The 17,124-nt window shown below is 44.4% G+C and overlaps 1 protein-coding gene across 1 annotated transcript in view; it reads left to right on the top strand.

The window, feature by feature from the left end:
- The window catches only part of EMB2421 (FAD/NAD(P)-binding oxidoreductase family protein), a 120,917-nt gene that overhangs the window by 77,598 nt on the left and 26,195 nt on the right, over positions 1 to 17,124 (top strand). Inside the window, exon 2 of the mRNA XM_086492336.1 lies at positions 9,028 to 9,110. Within this exon, the coding sequence (XP_086348462.1) occupies positions 9,028 to 9,110 (83 nt within the window). The remainder of the gene's footprint in view (positions 1 to 9,027; positions 9,111 to 17,124) is intronic.

Raw genomic sequence — 17,124 nt, forward strand, 5'->3', positions numbered from 1 at the left:
GCCCGTTTTGAAGGCCCTTCATCCCCATTCTCACGCCTACGTTTCTCTTCGACAATGGCCTCATTGGCTTGACATTTGGCAATGTATGCATGTACTGACAAAGAGTCCATAGGGTCATTCCAACCTGTTTCTAGCCGAATGCAGTCTCTAGCTTCATGTAAAACCTTTGTAGTCATTTTACCCTTCATAGCAGATTCTATAGCGCATGGCCATAGCTCTCCAATACCATCAGATTCCTCTTCTCCAACGGTGAATGATCCTTTTTTTTAAATAGGATCCACCTTTAACCCATAGGCGACTGCCTCAACCATCGAGATGGGCTGGCTAGTAGCCATGTCCTCAACTAGCTTCTTCATCCCACCTTTGCCAAAATTTGTTCCAAAGAGCTTACCCGTCTCACTTAAGTGAATCTTGCCATCTTAAAAGAAAACAAGCTCTTTCATCAAAGCATCTTTGAAACTTTCACAATCCCTCCTCGCATGGTCAGTACTATCACACCATATGCATCTATTTACAAAGCCTTCTCTGCTTTGAGGTCATTGCCCTGTAGGTTGACTTGATGGTTGCCTCTTCTCTTCTAGCCTTGTAAGCTTTAACTTTAGCTCTTGCATTCCCTTGACAATATCATCTAGAATGGACTTGTCACTCTTTGGAACCACATTAATAGGCTTATGGGACTTTCACGAGTGCTTGTGGGTTGAGTAGGGTTAATTATTATCTTGTCTCTCCGTCATTGTCGCTTGGCTAGTAGTGAAATTGCATCTTCAACTTCATTCCAATCGGTCTTTAAGCCCTGTTCCGCATCCTTATCCTCAAGTAGTAGCTCTAACTTCTCTTGAATCTCTTTACCTGCAGTCTGCAAAAATAGCTTTGTCTTCTCTGAGTTTAGGGTAGCCTTTCAGTCCTTGAAAGCTGATCATAGCGGTGTTCAAATTCCCTTAACAGTTCGGTAGGTGAAAGTCTCTCTCTTGGCCTAACCACCCACTCTAAAAAAGTCCTCTTTGTCACTCTTTCGGAGTCTTCCATGAAATACTCTTCTTTCAAGGCTAATTTAAATGCTTCCCAAGTTGTCCCATGCTCATTTCTTATTCCCCTTACATGCTCTCTGATCTCGGGAACCACACCTAGTTCAAAACTTTGCATCATCTCTGCTTCGGGCACTCGATGTAGCTCCATCTCCTTTAGATATCCACAAAGATACTTTGTTACATCTTTACCTTTAAATTGGGCCATTTTCTTCAGCACAGATTGAAGCGCTTTGGTTGAGGAAAGCTCCCTCCTTTCTGCAGCTTGCTGTTGTTGCATAAACACCGCAAAAGCTTGAAACATGTGCATTGTGACTGGATCAAACCAAACCTCCTGTTGCTCTTGTTGCTCCATAGCTTTAAACCTTTCTTTTGATACCTTTAATGAAGCTTTTGAACCCTCACCCTAGCCTACTTTACGTCGGGTTCACCAAAAATGTGTCAAGAAGTGCGCAATGTGACTAGGAAAGCACCGTGCTTGTCACCAGCGTGTGACTACTATCTATCCTTTTTGTTGATTTCTTTCTTATTATTTATTCATTTTCACTTTTTGGAAACACCCCTCGGGAAATCTAACTGCCTTGCATTGCATAGCTAGTGTGGAACTGTTCAGAGGGAGTCCAGGCCTGAGGGCAAGAGAGCACTAAGGTTGGACAAGGACTATGGTTAGCCAAAGTGGAGTCATTGACTAGCCAAAGTGGAATCCTTTGCTACAGAGGCTACATTTCAGTTCTTGGTGTGGCTGCAGTGTACAAAGAGGGTCGGATGACCTAGAAAGATAAAATGGCAGCATCTCCTAAAATTTAGGGACCTGCTATTTTGGAACCTGAAAATGTGTTCGCGTCATTACCTTCGGAATGACAAGGGGAACATTTTATTACTCTGACGTGAAGGCAATTGGGCAACCGGTCGGGAGATTTTTATTCGGCAACCCCAAAACGGGAAATGGCCTGTAAATGTGCCAAGTGGCACATTTCTGTGCACTTTCCTCATGCAGGAAGAAGTGGCGCTGATTTTAGAGAAGAGAGGCTCATTTGCAAGCTTTTGTCACAGGTTGAGAGCTATGGAGTGCTTCCTTTCCCTCTTATGTACAGTGCGGTGCCAGGAGTGATGCCCTGCACGCTACGCACTGCTCTCTCTCTCCCCTATGGCAGTATGTTATGCCCCTCTAGTGGGCTTTTCAATTGACCAATGTATAGTTGTGTCGGTTCATGCCCGATTGCCGAGGCAAGAGCCTCTTGCACAGGTACTGGATTAGCTAGCGGCTAATCCCCTGCAGGTACAGGTGATTCGGAGAGGTTTCACGTGCGAAATCTCGTCCGATTCAAAGGGCAAGTAGCCCTACAAGTGCGGGAGCTCGAGGACTTGCGACGGATGCGACCGGCACGCAAAACGGAGCCCGAAACAGTGAATTACAGCTTGCTGTGTATTTTTGTAGGTTTAGGATTTTGGCCCTAAACGAACCCTAATAGCCCCAAGAGGTTCAGGGACGCGAGGGGACCACTGTATAGGTGATGTGGCGCATTTTCGGGACAAAAAACAGAGAATTCAACGTGCTGCAGATTCTCGCCAGGTTTTGCAATGTGTCCGTATGCGTCGAGAAAGTCATCCAATGCGTGGGAATACTGACTGTGAAGGGTCCTAGTACAGTTATGCTACCGAAATCAGGCCAGAACAGTTGAAATTCAGCCAAGATTGTACGGGGCAGCTTGTAGGGAACCACAACTTTTATTCCCTCTGTTAAAGAATAAAGAAATACCGAAAGGGGCGCCTAATTTAGGGGCCAGTCTTGTGTCGGTCTTCTCATACAGGTGCAATCTAGCAGCCTGTATCCCTTTCCCCTTTGTTGTGTCTTGAAAGTACAGGTAAAGTGGGCGACAAATTAAATGGGTGAAAGCAAATAAGGTTTAAGTCTAAGGTCTACCGCCCTTTTTGGATTAAACAGGCCTGTTTCATGGTTCCATCGCTGGGACTAAATCACTTTTTCCTATAGAAGTGAGCCTTGGTCAGTTTGGGCTTGAAGACACAGGGGATCATAGACCAGACATAGGGAATTGCAATTATGGGTGACAGACCAGATGATGTGACTGAAGAGGTTTCCTCCTCACAGGGTCAACAGACACATGAAGTGGGTGAGTCTTCAAGACCACCATAGACGGATGATGATATATTCAAAACCCAGTTGGCTACTGCTGTGGCTATGTTCACACAAGTAATGCAGAACCCGAGGTTTTTAGACTTTCTGCAACCTCCTCTTCCGTCTTAGCAAGTTGGGTCACTGGATCATATTCAGAAGCCTGTTAAGGCTCAAGCACAGGTGATTCATACTGCAGAGTCAATGGAAACACCTGTACACTTGACGCAGAACATGCAGTCCCCACAACCTGTGCTGTCTCAAAGGATGGTGTCAGAATGGATCCTGCAAAAGTTGAAGCGGTCAAGTCATGGCCAGATTTGAAGACGGTGCACGATGTCCGAAGCTTCTTGGGACGGTGCTCCTATTACAGAAGGTTTATCCGAAATTTCGTTGAGATTGCTTCACCTTTACATGCTCTTCAAAAGAAGGCAGTCACCTTTAGATAGACACAAAAAGAGATTTCAGCTTTTAATCTCTTAAAGGAAAAGATGACTTTAGATCCAGTCATTGTGTTGCCAGATCTTAGGAAGTCATTTGTGGTCCAGTGTGACGCCTGTGGTAGTAGCATTGGTGCAGTGCTAATGCAAGATGACAGGGTAGTAGCCTATGAGAGTAGAATCTTACAAGGGCCAGAAAAGACTATGCAAGTCTATGAAAAAGAACTGCAGGCGGTCATTCATGCGCTCTTAAGTTGGAAACACTACCTGCTAGGTGCAGATTTCGTTGTCCAAACGGATCATCAGACCTTGCGATACTTCTTGACATAGGCAAAGTTATCTGAGAAGCATATGCGATGGGCAAATATCTTGTCCATGTTCCATTTTCAGATTGTGCATGTGGAAGGCAAGAAGAATGTTGTGGCTGATGCCTTGTCAAGGAAGCCACAAATTTCAGCTGTGTCAATTCCTTATCATCATGAACTTGATGATATGAGGGAACAGTATCCAAATGATGACAATTTTGCAAGGGTCTTCGAGTAGCTAATGGATGGACAACGTCATGAACACTATCTTCTCAAAGATGGATTCATGATGATGCATGGCAGATTGTGTGTCACAAAGCCATTGCAACGGGAAGTTATGGAAGAGAGTCATGTCCCACCGTATGCACGGCATCATGGTATCGATGCTACAGTTAAAGCCGTTGAGACATTCTTCTACTGGCCTACATTGAGAAGAGATGTGGATGCCTTTGTGCGAGAATGCCTAATATGCCAGAAGGTCAAGTTTGACAGGCAAAAGGCACCAGGGTTATTGCAACCACTACCTATTCCAGATAAACCATGGGAAAGTATTGCTATGGATTTTATCTTTGATCTTCCGAGAACGCAGACATGAAACGATGGTATTTGGACCATCATTTGCAGATTCACAAGGAGGCTCATTTTATTCCTGTCAGGAAGAAGATAAAGTGAGATCAGATGGCACGCTTGTTTATGAGCAATATTTTCAAATATCATGGCATGCCACAATCGATTGTTAGCGACCGCGATCCACGCATGACAAGTTTGTTCTGGAGAGGCTTGTTTGAGAATATGGGCACAAAACGCTCAAATTCTCTTCGTCATTTCATCCTCAAACAGATGGGCAGTCAGAAGAGGCAAATTCTACTATCCTAGATCTGCTGAAGTGCTACGTGTCAGAGCATAAAGGAAAGTGGGAGCAGTATTTGCCATTGGTGGAGTATGCATACAATAATACAATGCATTCATCAACTGGCAAGGCACCTTTTGAGATAGTTGAAGGTGGCAAGAAAGTTCCTCCCATACTGCATACAAAGGACAAGATATTTGAAGCAGACAAGTATGTTCAGGACATGGATGAAATGTACAAGAAGGTCAAAGTGGCCTTAGAAAAGACTCAGGCAAAGCAAAAGAAAGCAGCTAATCGTCACCGTCATGAAGTGGTGTTTTCACTTGGTGATTGGGTGCTTCTACGCTTTGAAAAGGCAAGGTTAAAGAAGATGAAGGGCAAGGAAAGACTGTTTCCAAAGCTCAACATGCGTTACTATGGGCCTTTTCAAGTATGCGACATAATCAATGATGTTGCATATAGGCTGAAATTGCTTGAGAGTTGGAAGATTCACAATGCGTTTCATGTGAGTCTTCTCAGACCCTATGTGGGTGATGTGCCAGAGGATATGCCAGCTGAAGATCACCCGGAAGTCCAGGAACTTGACGAGATCTTGGTCCCGGAACAGATTTTGGCACATAAAGAAAGAAAAGTGAAAGGCAAGGTTGCTAGGCGTTACTTGGTGAAGTTGAGAAACTATCCACCAATGGATGCTAAGTGGATGGAAGAAGGTGAACTTGCAGAGTCACCGACTGTGTTATCACTTTACCTTGAAGCCTTCGATTTGCAACCTACCTTGACCCCTTGAGTTTCAAAGCTACATGGATCGTCAGTGTGACAATGGCTTTTGAAAGAAATGATGTACATGGTATTTAAAGTGAGCTCAAATCAAGTACATGTTACATGAATGTTAGAGCTGTGCAGATTGTCAGTTTGGCAATTGCTCTTATGGAAAGTCCAAAAGTGTGCTTAGTGCTATAGAAGTGAGTATTTCTTGTCAGTTTGTCAAGGATATAGTAATTGCTTCTATTAAAGGGTACATGTGTAATTGCATTCTTAAACTGTCGGTTTGGGTATGCTCGAAAGTGTTACTGGATCCAACGTGTACTAAAAGACAGTGGCAAAATGCGTAGCTACCATTTTGTCATTGGAAAGTTAATGACTCAAAGCAATGGCACAGTGCGAAGCTCCCACTATGTCATTGGGACAGGGTTCACATGCAGGCAATACATGTGTCGACGAGGTGTTGAATACACCAGGGTTGACAATGAGCATGTATGTGTCGTACATGTGTCGACAGGTGTTGAATACATCAGTGTTGACTGTGAGCATGTACGACATAGATGCAAATGAGGACGTTTGAGATTTTAAGGGGGGGTATGTCACCAGCGTGTGACTACTATCTATCCTTTTTGTTGATTTCTTTCTTATTATTTATTCATTTTCACTTTTTGGAAACACCTCTCGGGAAATCTAACCGCCTTGCATTGCATAGCTAGTGTGGAACTGTTCAGAGGGAGTCCAAGCCTGAGGGCAAGAGAGCACTAAGGTTGGACAAGGACTATGGTTAGCCAAAGTGGGGTCATTGACTAGCCAAAGTGGAATCCTTTGCTACAGAGGCTACATTTCAGTTCTTGGTGTGGCTGCAGTGTACAAAGAGGTCGGATGACCTAGAAAGATAAAATGGCAGCATCTCCTAAAATTTAGGGAACTGCTATTTTGGGACTTGAAAATGTGTTCGCGTCATTACCTTCGGAATGACAAGGGGAACATTTTATTACTCTACCGTGAAGGCAACTGGGCAACCGGTCGGGAGATTTTTAGGCGGCAACACCGAAACGGGAAATGGCCTGTAAATGTGCCAAGTGGCACATTTCTGTGCACTTTCCTCATGCAGGAAGAAGTGGCGTTGATTTTAGAGACGGGAGGCTCATTGCTTCCTTTCCCTCTTATGTACAGTGCAGTGCCAGGAGTGATGCCTTGCACGCTACGCACTGCTCTCTCTCTCTCCCCTATGGCAGTATGTTATGCCCCTCTAGTGGGCTTTTCAATTGACCAATGCACAGTTGTGTGGGTTCATGCGTGATTGCCGAGGCAAGAGCCTCTTGCACAGGTACTGGATTAGCTAGCGGCTAATCCCCCGCAGGTACAGGTGATTCGGAGAGGTTTCACGTGCGAAATCTCGTCCGATTCAAAGGGCAAGTAGCCCTACAGGTGCGGGAGCTCGAGGACTTGCTACGGATGCGACCGGCACTCAAAACGGAGCCCGAAACAGTGAATTACAGCCTGCTGTGTATTTTTGCAGGTTTAGGGTTTTGGCCCTAAACGGACCCTAATACCCCCAGGACGTTCGGGGACGCAAGGGGACCGTTGTACAGGTGATCTGACGCATTATTGGGGCAGAAAACAGAGAATTCAGCGTGTTGCAGATTCTCGCCAGGTTTTGCAAAGTGTCCATATGCGTCGGGAAAGTCATCCAATGCGTGGGAATACTGACTGTGAAGGGTCCTAGTACAATTATGTTACCGAAATCTGGCCAGATTAGTTGAAATTCAGCCAAGATTATACGGGGCAGCTAGTAGGGAACCACAACTTTTATTCCCTCTGTTAAAGAATAAAGAAATACCGAAAGGGGCGCCTAATTTAGGGGCCAGTCTGGTGCCGGTCTTCTCATACACGTACAATCTAGCAGCCTGTATCCCTTTCCCCTTTGTTGTGTCTTGAAAGTACAGGTAAAGTGGGCGACAAATTAAATGGGTGAAAGCAAATAAGGTTTAAGTCTAAGGTCTACCACCCTTTTTGGATTAAACAGGCCGGTTTCAGTGCCTCTCGCTGTGAGGATTCGTAGAAAAATCAAGCAAGGCGTTGATGATTTGAAGCCAAAAACACACTCAAATAGAACAAAACTCCAGCCATGCAAGCTCCACTTTCAAAAAGAACCTATACTAACTCGAAACTCTTGTGTGTTTGAAGATTAAGTGTAGCGTCGCTTCCAATTGCACAGATGCAGTGCTCATTCGACCTATTAAAAAACCCTAAAATGACGTTTCGATTTCTCGTCGTGACCATTTCATGGAAGCTTCAGTACTTCATTGGAGAATCCCAAGTAGTTATTTCAGGAGGGGAAACCCTAATTGGAGGCCTCACAGCCTCAACCCTGTAGTGGAAGCAGCACGGGACTGCACTAGCACCCTGTAATGGAATGGATGTATCTCCTTGCTTATATGCCCAAATGAGCTTATTCTTGGCTCTAAAACTTCCCTCTCTACTAAGGCAACGACGGCACTGTCGTCGATGTGGCATTTTGAGCTATTTTTGACCATTTTTTGGCCAAAAATGCCCCTTTTTGTCCGTAAAATGCCCAAACGAGTTGGGAAAAATTCCATTGGGCTCAAATTTCATGTTGAACCTCATTTTTCCACTTAGTAAGCACTTTGGACACATCTTTTACGCCCGCGCACGAAACCTGCTATTTTTGACTAAGATCACCCGCATTGAACTTTCTAGGAAAAACGAGGGTGCCACTTTGAAACACTTGACATTTGTACATTCCTAAAGCAAAATAGGCATTCTTTAATGTGTTAAAACATGCCATGGCATCACGTTCCCGGCCTCGCCTGCCCGGCAAGGTATGTACACGCCTGCAACCATGGCATCCGTTCTCGCATATAGCACACTATGTACATTGTAGCATTTGGTCCCACACATTAAAAACATAAAGAGTGAGGTAGATATTTTTATTTTCACATTATGCACGTGCCACGGCACGACAACGGGTGGGCACAAGAGAACGAACACGACTCTGGAAAAAATGGAAAGATTCTTTTATTGGCCTAAAATGTGAAAGGTTGTGTTTCGTTATGTCACACAGTGCACCATTTGTCAAAAGGTAAAAGCTCCTCGGGCTAAGCAGCAAGGCCTCTTGCTTCGGCTGCCTATTCTTGATGGACCTTTTCAAGATATTTCTATGGATTTTGTGACTAACCTTCCACCTAGTTTGCATTCAAGGAACACTCAATGTTAGACAATTGTTGACCGTTTCAGCAAGTTTTGCATGTTGATTCCTTGTAAGGCCACAGTCACCCCCCAAGCAACTTCTATTCTTCGTTGATTACTAGTATCGCGGAGGAGGTAGTGCCGATGATATTTTATTTCTAGAGATGTCAACTCAATGATGAGGGTAGTATCCTATGGTTTTTATCTTGTTGTATTTTTGTTTCTTGAGCAAGCATGCTTATGTAATTGCATGAAGTGTCTACCTGTACGTTATTTTAATGTTTCCTATTGTTGACAGGTATTAAGTCGTTAGTTCTTGAGAAGAGGTCAAGCTTTCTTCAACATCCACAAGCTCATTTTATTAACAATCGGACAATGGAGGTGCTCATAATAGTTGTCCTTCATATTTTCTTCTTGTAAGGCTGTTGCTTGCATTAGTGTGCTCGTGACAATAAAAGGCTATAACATTGTAAAGTGAGCTTAGTTATTTGTTTGTATTGACTATTATTTTGTACCAATGTTGAGGTCTGTGAAATTAGTTGTGGCATGTTAAAGACGGGTGGGAGACGACCGCACAGACTTGAAACACAACCTCAGCTGCAAGCACAATACTCGAGATTACCCACAAGATAGGAGAGGGTAAATACCTTGTTGAGATGCATTGGTCTCTAGGGTAGATAATTCTTTAGTATATTGATGATCAAGCAAATGACGCAACTACTTTCTGCTAAATGCGACCACTACTGAGAGTCTAAATGAACGTGCATGCTGGCTTCACTTTTATGGGCTCTTGCTGCTAGGAGAAACTCAAAAAGTAGCTATTAAAATAAATTTACCTCGTTAAAGCTACATGCTACACAAAGCAGCCATGTAGGGTCTTTTGAAGCTATCGTGTTAGGCATGTCAATCTAGCCGTGCCACATCAAGCAATATGTTTGTACAATCCTGCCATGTCATCGCATTTGTATCGCCATGTCATTGCTATTTATACAACCTCCATAAAGTCGTCCGTAAAACAACTACTCCCCCCCCCCCCCCCCCCCCCCCCCCGATTCCTCGTCAATGCTATTCATCTCAAGTGAATGCCCAAATTTGAGCTCATTTGTTAACTTCGCGTTTTGAAGTTTTTTGTTTTTCTTCTTGACGTGTTAAATTAACTTGGGCAAATTAATTTAGGGAGAAACACTTGTCCCATCGTAAAGATCACCTAATTCATTGTTGGAGTTGGTTGGTTCTGAAGATGTCACATGTTCTTTTGTTGCATGAAGAATTTTGAAGCGGTATCAAAGCAAGAGGCTCCCAGATCTTGGGTGTGCTGATGTGCGAAGGAAGAGTTTATAAAGGAGAGGCTTGCTATGGAGTGCAAGGGTGAGGATCCACAATAATACGAGGAGTTGTGGGCATTCTAGCGAGACAAGAGGAGAAACCAACAAAAGAGGAGAAAAAGAGCACGAGCGGAAGGAGTAAGAGTGGAGGAGGCGATTCTAGTATTTTTGCATCGATTGCGCTTTGGCTAGTAATATGTACGCCGTCAACATTCTGATTGTTTCTGCCATAGCAGTGTCTACTGAGTCCGCTTTTTAAAAAAGCACACTCATTCTCCTTTGACCAACTTTTTTTTAATGCATCTACAACGGGGCCAGCTTTATGAGGAACATATTCAATCAAACCACCAAAAGTTAGCTTTACGAGGAACATATTCAATCAAACCACCAAATTGCTCAAAAACTAGGACACCTTGCCTGGTGGTCAGTCCAATGTGCACTAGGCATAGACTGGAGCCACTTGAGGGCTTGAGGATCAATATAAACAATAAAATCTCTACCATACAAAAAATGCTTCCAATGCTTTAAGGAATGAATGACAGAGAGAAGTTTCTTATCTTACACCGAGTAATTCTTTTTTGCACTGTTTAACTTTCTATTGAGAAATGCAATTGGATAGCCATGTTGCTGGTGTCACAAACTGGTGACGTGGCGTGCCGGTACATCCACACACACCGTGTAGGAAACCCTAAAAGGTGACGTGGCTGGCTGGCTGCAGAAATGACGCGTGGCAAGCTGTATGGATGTCAATGCAAAATGCGACGCAAATTGCGGAATTCCGTACTGCTGACCTGGCAGCGCTAAACGACACTTTTGTGCGGCATTTTTTGGCAGCCTTTGCTTTATTTGCTCCACGCAATTGGGAGAGAGAGAGAAAGCCTCTTTGCTTTATTTTTATTAAGCAAGAGAGAGAGAGAGAGCAAAATCTTCTGCTTTATTTTTAGAAAGCTTTTGATTTTCAGTTTTTGGGGGCTTTGCTTTTGGCATTCCATGTAACCTTTAAATAATCGGGCTGGCTTCTCACAACTCAGAGCATCTGGACGCAGAGTTTGAGTGTGAGCGCCTGCCCGCACTCTTGTACTTTGAACACAGATTAATACAAAAAGAAATACTAAAAGGGGCGCCAGTCTTTGGGGCCAATATCTCTAGGCACGGTACTCCGACGGGCCAATGTCGAATAAATTGTGAACTGTGAACTGTTTTGAAGTAGTTATTTTGTGCTGTCTTGGTAGATTCTTGACTTGGAGTGTCCAAGTTTGTTACAGTGGTATCAGAGTACGACCGATTTCTCTTCTATGGGAAATACGATCCCAATTTTTTTTCGCGGCACCTATGGCTTTAGGCAAGGATCAGTCGACTCCCCCTGCATTTGGAGATGCGAGAAGGGATCACAACGAAGATTCCGGCAAGGAGTATGGCCCGCCTCGGCCTACTCAGGCGGAGCGTCGAGAGATGGAGCGTCGTCAATTGATCGGCGATGCAACAAAGATGATGCTCAATTTTGCGAAGGACCTGAAATTTGCAAAATATATGAGCAAGACTTCTTTCCAGGAGGTGCACGCGCAATGGCAGAAAACCACAACACCACCTCCAAAACCCGCTCTCAAGAAACCTTCTGCTCACAAGAAATATGTAGAGAAGGAATTAGAAGAGGTGGTTGATGCACGAATTGCTTAGCTTTTTGACGCGCAGAACAAAGCTAAAAAGCACGGCAAAAAGCAGAAGAAAGGCACTGACTTCCAGGGTTATTTGGGTCGTCAGTCGACATTTGAAAAGGCAAAGAAACAGAAGAAGCGTATTCGATTTGAAGGAGTACCTAGTTCTTCTTCTTCTTCTTCTTCTTGTGACAGTTCTTCTAGCTCATATGACTGGAGCGAAGAAGATCGAAAAGGTAAAAAGCGAAGCAAAAGACACGCTTCCGAAAGGGCAAGAGAAAGACAAAGAAGTCTAAATCTCGCCCCGTGAGTGACAGTTCTACAAAGGACTCGTCTATAGACAGTTCAGACTCTGATGACAACAACGTTTATGCAAACAAGAAGAATTTTTACAGAGCCAACCAGTATGACTTTCTGGAAGACAAAAGCAAGAAAATCCAAGAGTTAAGCAAGGTGGACAGTCAATTAAATTTGACACATTTTCTGGTTATAGAGATGGTTTGAAGGCTTTGTCTTTTGTACAACAGTTTGACATTGCTTTCGCGGGAGGACGCTACTCAGAGCACTCTAAGATTTGGAGAGCTGCCTCTTATTTTAAGAGGAATGCTCGAACTTGGTGGTCCACGCTTCTATTAAGCAAGATTGCGCGAGTTAAATGACTGAAAGTCAAGAGGCTTTTTATTTCTTCATGGCTGACTCGAGAGTATGAACGTGATATACGAACTGCGTGGAACCATCTTCAGATGACCAAGAAGGATACAATGGACGCTTATTGCGAGAGTCATGCGAAACGGGGTTTTGCCATTCACTCTAGCAGTCTGACCTACCCCACCGATGAGATCATGACACAAAGAGCCAAACAGACTTCGACAAATGAAAGTAGAAAGAGAAAGAGCAACCCAGAAAAGAAAGATGCACGACCCAAGCTTACTCCTCAGGAGAGAGCTCGCTTCATCACGGAAGGGAAGTGCTTTGGATGCGGGGAAACTGGACATATCTCCGCGAAGTGCCCTAAAAAGGCACAGAAAGAACAGAATGACAAGTACGACGAAAGGCTTGAGAGTTTGAGAGCAGCTGAGGAACGTGGAAGAAAAGGCAAGATGAAAACAGGACTGGTTCCAAATTGCGTGAGTATCGATCCCATCACGTTGGATGAGAGTACAGAACTTTGCTGAGTTTGGGGCAAAGTGAAAGACCAAGAGGCCCTGATCTTCTTTGATGGAGGAGCCAAGGCCAACTTCATTTCACCGGAATTGGCGGCGCGGCTCGAGATCACTCCCGATCGGATGGAACCACTTGCGGAGGTATTTCTAGCGGCACCTGGCAGGGACGTAGCCATTACACCTGTCATTGGCAAACTTCGGTTGCATTGTCAGGGGTTTTTGGGGCATGAGGACTTTTACATAATGCCTTTGGAAGGTTGTGACGTTCTCTTGGGAATTCCCTGGTACCACAAGAACAACGCCGTGGTCGACTATCGGGCAAGGAAAGCGACATTGACTAGAGAGAAGGACAGAACCATTGTACTCGATATAAAACTGAAGGGCGAGTCTGTCCCTATTGTATCGGCTTCGGCCATTTCTAAATTAATGAAATCCAGTCTGTTTGTTTACTCGATCTTTTTGAAAGAGTTGAGTGATGAGGATAGGACAAATATGTCTGAACTTGATAAAGAATGCCAAGATTTTCTCCCCTCTCATGCAAGAGGGCCTGCCAGGCGAGTTACCACCTGCTCGTCCTGAAGATCATACCATTGATCTGATACTTGGAAGCACCCCATTGAACCGGCCACCTTATCGTGTGAGCTGAGCACAGAACGAAGAGATTATGAACCAAGTGAAAGACCTCTTGGAAAAGGGTCTTGTCCAGCCTAGTACTTCACCGTATTGCTCTCCAATGTTGTTGGTCTTGAAGAAAGACGGATCTTGGAGAATGTGCATCGATTATAGAGCTCTCAACAAAATCACCATCAAGGACAGATTTCCGATTCCTAGGATCGATGATATACTCGACAGATAACAGGGATCCTCGTGTTTTAGCAGGATTGATTTGAAGAGTGAATATCATCAGATCCGAATCGTGCCGGGAGACGTCTACAAGACGGCCTTTCCGACTACTTTTGGGTTATTTCAGTTTTTGGTGATGCCTCTTGGCCTAACCTATGCTCCTGCGACATTTAATCGGATGATGGACATGATTTTTCGAGAGTACAAGCTATTTGTTGGCACCTTTTTTGACAATATCATTGTTTTCTCCAAGAATGAGGCAGAACATAGAGATCATCTGCTTCAGGTCTTTCAGGCATTACGAAATCACAAGTTAGTGATTAATGCAAAGAAAAGTGAATTTTTCCTACCATAGAACACTTTTTGGGATACATTGGGTCAGTAGTAGGAGTACAAATGGATCCGGCCAAGATAGTGACTGTCCGTGATTGGCCCGATTTGACGAATGCCCATGAAGTTAGAAGCTTTTGGGATTGTGTTCGTACAACATGCAGTTCATTCGAAAGTTTGCAGAGGTTACTTCCTTGCATATCTTGACACAGAAAGGAGTCCCTTTCTCGTGGGGACCCACAGAGGTGACTGCGTTTCAGACTTTGAAAGAGAAATTGATTGCAGGACCAGTTTTGACTTTGCCGGACTTGCAGAAGTCATTTGAAGTATATTGTGATGCTTGTGGTCGTAGTCTGGGTGCGGTCTTAATGCAAGAAGGCCATGCCATTTCTTATGAGAGCCAATTGTTCTCAAGGCCGGAATTGACAGCACAGATTTATGAGAAAGAGCTTTTGGCGGTTATCCATGCTCTTACTCAGTGGCGGCACTACCTACTTGGAGTAGATTTTACTGTCTTTACATACCATCAGAGTTTGCGCTACTTCTTATCACAGAAGCAGCTCTCGGAAAAGCAGATGTGGTGGGCGAACATCTTGTCATAGTTTCACTTCTAGATTGTCCATGTTCAGGGACAAAAGAATTTGGTGGCAGATGCTTTGTCTTGGAAGCCGTTAGTTCTGGCTATTTCCACGATACATCATAGGAGCTTCGAGGATATGGTCGACCAGTATGCCATAGATCCAGATTTTGCAGACATTTTCACACGAATACGAGAAAGAGCTTTTGGCGGTTATCCATGCTCTTACTCAGTGGCGGCACTACCTACTTGGAGTAGATTTTACTGTCTTTACATACCATCAGAGTTTGCGCTACTTCTTATCACAGAAGCAGCTCTCGGAAAAGCAGATGTGGTGGGCGAACATCTTGTCATAGTTTCACTTCTAGATTGTCCATGTTCAGGGACAAAAGAATTTGATGGCAGATGCTTTGTCTTGGAAGCCGTTAGTTCTGGCTATTTCCGCGATACATCATAGGAGCTTCGAGGATATGGTCGACCAGTATGCCATAGATCCAGATTTTGCAGACATTTTCACACGAATACGGCATGAGGAGACAGTAGCGGGATATTCCATTCAGGATGGCTACTTGATGAGAAAAACCATGTTGTGCGTTACACAGCTGTTGAGGAAAAAGGTTATGACGGAATGCCACTGTCCACCTTTTACGGGTCACCGCGGCATTGCTACCACCATGAACGAGGTAGAGAGATACTTCTTTTGGCCAAGACTCAAGAAGGATGTGGAAGAGTTTGTGCGCAGTTGCTTGGTATGCCAAAAGGTCAAGTTTGACAGTTATAAAGCACATTGATTGTTACAGCCTTTGCCTATACCCACCCGCCCCTGGGAAAGTATTGCAATGGATTTCATTTTTGATCTCCCGAGAACACAGAGTGGTCACGATGGAATCTGGACTGTTATTGACAGATTCAGCAAGTAGGCTCATTTCATTCCAGTGAAGAAAACACTCAAGCCGGATCACTTAGCAAGACTGTTTGTGGCCCAGATTTTCAGATTACATGGCATGCCTGAGAGGATTGTCTTCGACAGGGACCCCAGATTTTCGAGTTTGTTTTGGAAGGCAATTTGGGAGAACATTGGCACGCGGTTGCAGTTCTTGTCATCTTTTCATCCGCAGATTGACGGGCAATCTGAGATTGCCAATCAATGGTTTTAGATTTATTGAAGTCTTATATCTCATATTAAAAGACTCAATGGGAAAAGTATCTACCTTTGGTGGAATTTGCATACAATAACAGGATTCACTCTTCGACGGGAAAGGCGCCATTTGAGATTGTTGAAGGTGCTGCAAAGGTTCCACCCCCCCCCAAGCACAAAAGATAAGATTTTTGAAGCTGATGAGTACACGCGCGACCTAGATACGGCTTTTGCCAAAGTCCGCGAGGCTTTGCAGAAATCTCAAGAACGGCAGCGGATCGCCATATCGCGATTTGAAATTGAAGGAGGATGATTGGGTGCTCTTACGTTTTGAGAAGGCACGCCTGAGAAAGAAGAAGGGAAAGGAGAGGCTTTTTCCAAAGCTTAGTATGCGATACTACGGACCTTTCCAGATCTCTGAAAAGATCAATGATATCTCCTTTCGACTGATGCTGCCTGACGCTTGGAGGATTCACAATGCATTTCATGTGAGTCTCTTGAAACCTTTCAAAGGTAATGTAAGGTGCAGCGGAATGAGTGTTTGAACTTTGCTCAAGATGAGTGCTCCGAACTGTGCTCAAGGTTCGTTTTGTTCTTATGGAAGGGAGAGCCTTCTGTTCTTAATGAGAGAGTGCAATTGACACAAACAAAGTGGATGGACACTGTGCGTGAAAGTGTATGAGACTGAGAGATAGAGAGAGAAGAGAATATGAACTAGAGACGTTGTAAAACCCTCCTTTGAAGGCCCCACTCTCTAGGGCGAGAGCGGTCTACTTATGATTGCACAAATCTCTACAATGCTTGGACTTGCCGACGATGTCCACGATGATGAGGACGACGAGACGGGTTGAAATCTGAAAACTCTAAGGGCTAAAATCTGCAAATCTTTATCTGCTGAATTCTGACTCTATGTCGGTGACGATGTCGATGGCGACGATGCAACGACGACGCGTTGAAAACGCATAAGCTGAAATCTGCGTTTTCCGGGCTGAATCTGCAAACTTCGCGGGATCTGACCGCGCGGCGAGGAACTGCTGCGGGAAGGTGAGATCTGCGAGGTTCGGGGGTTCTTCTGCGAGTGCTAAGGGCTGAAAACTGAAACGCTGGTGTTTCTTGAGGTTCCGTCGTGGAGATCTGCAAAACGTTGTGGTATGATGCAGATGCAAAAACGCTAGGGCTGAAAATCTGTTGCTGTTGCCGGTTGTTCTGCAAATGCAAAACGCTATGCTGATCTGCTGCGTCGTGATGACGTCGAGGTTGATCTGCTGTGCACAAAACGCCAGGGCTGATCTGATGCAAAAACACTTGGTCTTCTATGGAGATTAAACGCTAGGCTGCTACGGGTGTTGGTCTTGCTGAGAAGT

Source organism: Adiantum capillus-veneris, chromosome 20 (genome assembly GCF_014529385.1).
Source record: "Adiantum capillus-veneris isolate H3 chromosome 20, ASM1452938v2, whole genome shotgun sequence".
NCBI classification, from domain to species: Eukaryota; Viridiplantae; Streptophyta; class Polypodiopsida; order Polypodiales; family Pteridaceae; genus Adiantum; species Adiantum capillus-veneris.